Source organism: Dipteris shenzhenensis, chromosome 29, assembly GCF_047967505.1.
Source record: "Dipteris shenzhenensis isolate YYH24624 ecotype China chromosome 29, Dip_SZ_1.0, whole genome shotgun sequence".
NCBI classification, from domain to species: domain Eukaryota; kingdom Viridiplantae; phylum Streptophyta; class Polypodiopsida; order Gleicheniales; family Dipteridaceae; genus Dipteris; species Dipteris shenzhenensis.
In genome coordinates this window covers 44035488-44040283 of record NC_141624.1, presented here as the reverse complement: position 1 = coordinate 44040283, position 4796 = coordinate 44035488, and the positions used below count along the sequence as shown (strand labels likewise).

The window sequence follows — 4796 nt, the reverse complement described above, 5'->3', positions numbered from 1 at the left end:
TTGCATGTAGCCTAGTTGGCAGTGTGCCAACTCTATCTAAAGTCGTCCAGCCATCAGGCCACACATGGCCCCTATTTGGTGTCCAAACCAGGACCTATCGGATAACCGAGCTACTCAAATGCCTTCTCCTCATATGGGGGGCTTACAAGTAGAGTTAGCTAGTTCCTGCATAGTTACACGAGAGTGGAGCATTGATATCTAACACAATCGCCATTCCTTCTTCCAAAATAATATTACCCAAGAATACTCCTCTCCTTATTGCAAAACTGAACTTTGCTTAACTCAGGACTCTTGCATTTTTTAAAATGCAAATGCAATTGATCCAAATGCTCATCTTTTTTCCCAAAGACACTAAATTCATCCAAAAATACCCCCATGAAGGGGGTCTAATAGGGTTCAAACACCTTTTGTATCCAAGACTGAAATGCCGGCAGTGCATTCTTCAATCCAGACATCATTATGTTGTTGGAATAGACCCCCCATTATGAAAAAAATGACATTGTTCTCTTTGGCCATCTGGATTTTGTTGTATCTGTTGAAGCCATCCAAGACATTGTACATTTTTTGACTTGCAACAACATCCAACAAAGTATCATAGAATGGAAGGGGAAATGGATTCGTGATCATTGTTGCATTTAACTTCGAGTAATCCACACAAATCCAGAGTTTCCCATTCTTCTTCATAACAATGACTATTGAAGACTACCATGTTATCTTATCTGTCAAATAGATAAACCTCACCTTCAACAACTTGTTGATTTTCTTTTTCACTTGCTTCACAAAATTTGGGTCCATCTGATAACATTTCTATATTATGAGTTTGGCATCTATTTTCATATTGATGTGGTGAACATAGAGGGTCATATTTACTCTTAGGGGGGTCACTATGTATAAACCCTCTATATCACGTGCGTTCAAGGCCTATATTTAAAATCCCTTATTTGTAAATTTTTTCATTAATAAAATGTACCCCTTTTCTATACAAATCTGTAAATTTTTTCCAAAACTATTTTAAATAGTCCCTTATGTATATTTATTTTTGTAAATTTTAGAAATAAAAAATATCCTTTTGTTGAACTCACGTGATAGGGTTACATATGATGAGTGACCCCCCCGAGTATTTACTCTTTTCATGTCTATGTACTCCGATGCAAAAATATCCTTGTATTTTTGCAATAGCTTGACCAAATTTCTTTAAAATTATCCTATAGAAAACATGCTCAACTTGACTCTTTTCAGATCATCCTCCATTCCTAGATTGAATTTGTCCAAATCATCTTCTTTAATGTCGGATGTCCTCTGCATTTGGTCCTCATATGCCAATTTGGCCTTCAAAATAAACTCCTCTCCATATTTCTGGCAGAGTGCTATTTTTCCGTCATCCAATTGTAGATCTAGCATGGCACTTGAGCCCGCTATGGTTTAAATGCCTCATCTAGTACGGATATTCCGTTGTTACTATGTGAACCTCTGTAGTGGGCTATATCCCTCGTATCCTCGACTGAAACACTTCTTTCACATCTATCTCAAAGAATGGAACCATAAAATAATTTGCATCTAGGAACTTCTATTCCTCATCATTGCCAATCTTTGTCCCCATGCTCACTTCACCCTTGTGCCATGACAGGTCATTCCCTTTTCTTCAAGGTTGTACACTCAGGATCATTTGCACCTTAAGCTTCTTCTTGCCATTCTGTATTGTGATCACATTTTAAGGTACTCCAATCCTACTTCACTCTGGCATGTATAAACCATGGCCTACCCAACACCATAGGGTAGCACACATCTTCCTCCTCCATTTTAAGGACCACAAAATTTATGCAAAATATCATTCCCTACATGTGAATTACTTGATTATGAATTATGCCAATTGGATGCATTCTCCTCTGATCCACCATGTAGGCCTAAAATGGGGCACAAGCCCCAGACCGGAAAGTCTCATTCTCTTCATGTTCATGCCAAAACCTTCGGTAAGCAACACTCTTGACAAAATTTGGCCATGGTAGTGCACCTTTATAGTCGTTACCATATAATCAACGTCCTTGGGTTTTTCCCAGCATGCAATTGGTGTGTCTTAATACAAGTGAGTTGATGGTATAAAGAGTGAATTCTTCATGAGGCCACATTAGATCTGCCACTAGCCTTTTCTTAACTTTAGGGACCATCTGTAATAGGTGCTCTACCGGGATCTTCACTTTTGCCTTTTTCAAATCCAACATCAACCCTTCTAAAAGGTTTTCCAATACAAGATTTTTATCATGAGCATGAACCATAGGTCTTACCTCTGTATTCTTCAATGGTACCAAGCTTGTTTTGGGAGAAATCAATCCAGATTTCTATAACTTTGGTTTAAGTGGTCGCCTTCCTCATGTTGCTTGCCGCAAGCTTGAATTTTCTCAATATGCTTCAAGGTTGTCATTAAGGCCTCTTTCGAGTCTTTCTACTCAAGCCCTTTTCCTTCATTGATAATGCTTCCACTTTAGCTTCCCACTAAACGAGACCCTTGGACTACATCATTGCATGCATATTAATCATCTCTGACTCTCTATATGACTATTTTCCTTGCTTTGTGCACATTGAGCAATCACACTACTACAACTCGTATAGATGAGTTGTGGACTCGGTCCAACATACTGATGTGTCACCCATTCTTTGATCAACACTGCATTCGTTTGTGCCAGCGAGTGCATAAATAGGTAAGAGTAGCACTTGGTTCAATAGAAGGGCCTTTTAAATCTTTTTGGAACATTTTTGACATACAAAGGGTAACCATTAAATGGGGTATTCATTGTGGTATTCACATATTGGATACCCCCAAAGGTCTTGAATACAAGGGATATTGAGGATTTACATATAGTGAAACCCTCGAAGATCTTCCCACATCATTCAATGCTTCTATTTGCACTAAATTCGTTGAGTTTGGCATTGACTTTAATCTTCCATGAGAAGTGCATGTGTGTGTGCACATATGTGGGTGTGCATGCACACCATGATGCAATGACAATCTAGGAATTTGTATTTCATAATAGTGTTGGTTGATGATTGTTGTCATGCATTAAGTGTGAATGAAAATTGACACAAGAATAAAGTTTTCTTTTACATCTGTATATATTAATGGCATACTAAAAAATGTTGTGTTTGAAACATGACACATTGTGTTGTTTGAGATGTCCACTACTTTTGCATGTAAAGATGGCTTAGAATTTTTAGGACCTCCACACGCCTTACTTCATGAAGCTAAAGACATCACATGTTATTATAGCCAATTGTGGTACTTTAAAGCATGGCAGAGATATTGCATGAATTCTCTCTCTCTCTCTCTCTCTCTCTCTCTCTCTCTCTCTCTCTCTCTCGTGAGCACAATAATTTTACTTTACCTTGTAGTGTGAGGAACCATGCAAACTCTTTATAGGCATTCTTCTATAAGTGCCATTTTCAATCTAAAGGCCCAAATTGGCAAAATGACATCATTTGGTGACAAGTAAGGCTTTGTTGAGTCTTTTACTTGTGACATTGTGCACTACTTCGTAGCTTCAGAAGTTGTAGTCATGTGTGGGCTTGAAATAAGCTCCCTACAGCCTCCATTCACTCGTTCAAAAAGGAGTCCATTTTGTTGATGAAGGTCAAAGGCATCATCAAGGCAATTGCTTATTTTAATTGATGTGAATGCCACAAATCTAATATGTTCATATGCATGATTGCCTTGTATTGCAATTGGGGTGACCTCTAACAAAACAATACCTTGTAAACTGATATGAGCTACCAAGCCTCTTCAAACACACTATGAGTAGAACTTGTGTAGTGGCAAGGCGAAATGACCTTAATTCTAATTACTTTACTTATGGAGTATATGATCAACTGTAGATGAACAGCTTGTCGTATATTCAAGCTACGAGGCTGCAGGACAGGGCCAAGCGATGTACGTAGGAGCGTTGTTGTCCCCAGCCATCACCACAATTGGCAACAAGCGTGCGGCCTGCACATAAGCAAGCCAAATTTTTGCTGAGCGACCCCCCATTAAACTTCTTAAACCAAAGTTAAAACAGGACTCGTGTACTACCTTGGTTGTAGCGACTGACTTTGTCAAATCGGCCGTCTTTGCCCTATCGCCAACTTGGTGCAGCTCGCTAGCTCGGTTTGCTACGAATTCATGACTGCCGTCTCCAGGCACAGCATTTGCAAAAGACCACTCGTCCATGGCACGGGTTCTCGCCCTCAACCTTCTCCAGCGGTGACAGAGATAGAAGAAAGCCGTGATCGTTAAGGTAATGAACAAAACCAGGCCCGCTCCTAGTGCAAAACTCAGACCCGGCCTCGAGTAACCTGATGCGGACGCAGAGTTAAGCAGATGCCGATGGGGAGACCAGTTTTGGCGAATTTCCATGCTCGCAGTTCGCCAAACATATGTTGCCGTTTGGATCATCATAAACGTAACTCTCTTTGTCTCGGAATTGCTCTCGTTCGCTAAACCTCCCTTTTCTGCACTGCTTGTTTTGTCCTCGGCCCTACTAACTCAGCTCGCCCACAGCTCACAGTCTCGATCTCATAGTCTCTGTGCTAAAGAAAACACATGTCCATAGGCAGATATATTGAGGACTTTTACAAAAGTAAAGCAGACATATATAGAGGAAAGTGGAAGGTGAAAAGAAAACAATAAAACTCATATTATCTTACGTGAATGATCTGCTAATAGTTAATATTAAAAAACATTTCTTCTGGGTACCTTCGACTGTCGGCATGCTTTAAATCAATGGTTGGTGCTTTTGCCAAATACTTTTGCAATTTTCTCTTGGGCC

The 4796-nt window shown here is 39.7% G+C and overlaps 1 protein-coding gene across 1 annotated transcript; it reads right to left on the bottom strand.

The window, feature by feature from the left end:
- Positions 1-3434: 3434 nt before the first annotated feature.
- On the bottom strand, positions 3435-4566 carry LOC147882901 (uncharacterized protein At5g65660-like). The gene is made up of 2 exons (XM_087401035.1): positions 4061-4566; positions 3435-3976 (listed from the first exon to the last, which is right to left on the bottom strand). The coding sequence occupies exons 1-2, from the start codon at positions 4424-4426 to the stop codon at positions 3890-3892; spliced, it is 453 nt and encodes a 150-aa protein (XP_087257161.1). The 5' UTR covers positions 4427-4566; the 3' UTR covers positions 3435-3889.
- Positions 4567-4796: the final 230 nt, after the last annotated feature.

Bases quoted from the DNA above. Each gene is read 5' to 3' on its own strand.
- LOC147882901 (XM_087401035.1), bottom strand. From the start codon at position 4,426: ATGATGATCCAAACGGCAACATATGTTTGGCGAACTGCGAGCATGGAA. The intron at 3,977-4,060 runs GTAGTACACGAG...GCTTATGTGCAG, and splicing joins AGTCAGTCGCTACAACCAAG to GCCGCACGCTTGTTGCCAAT.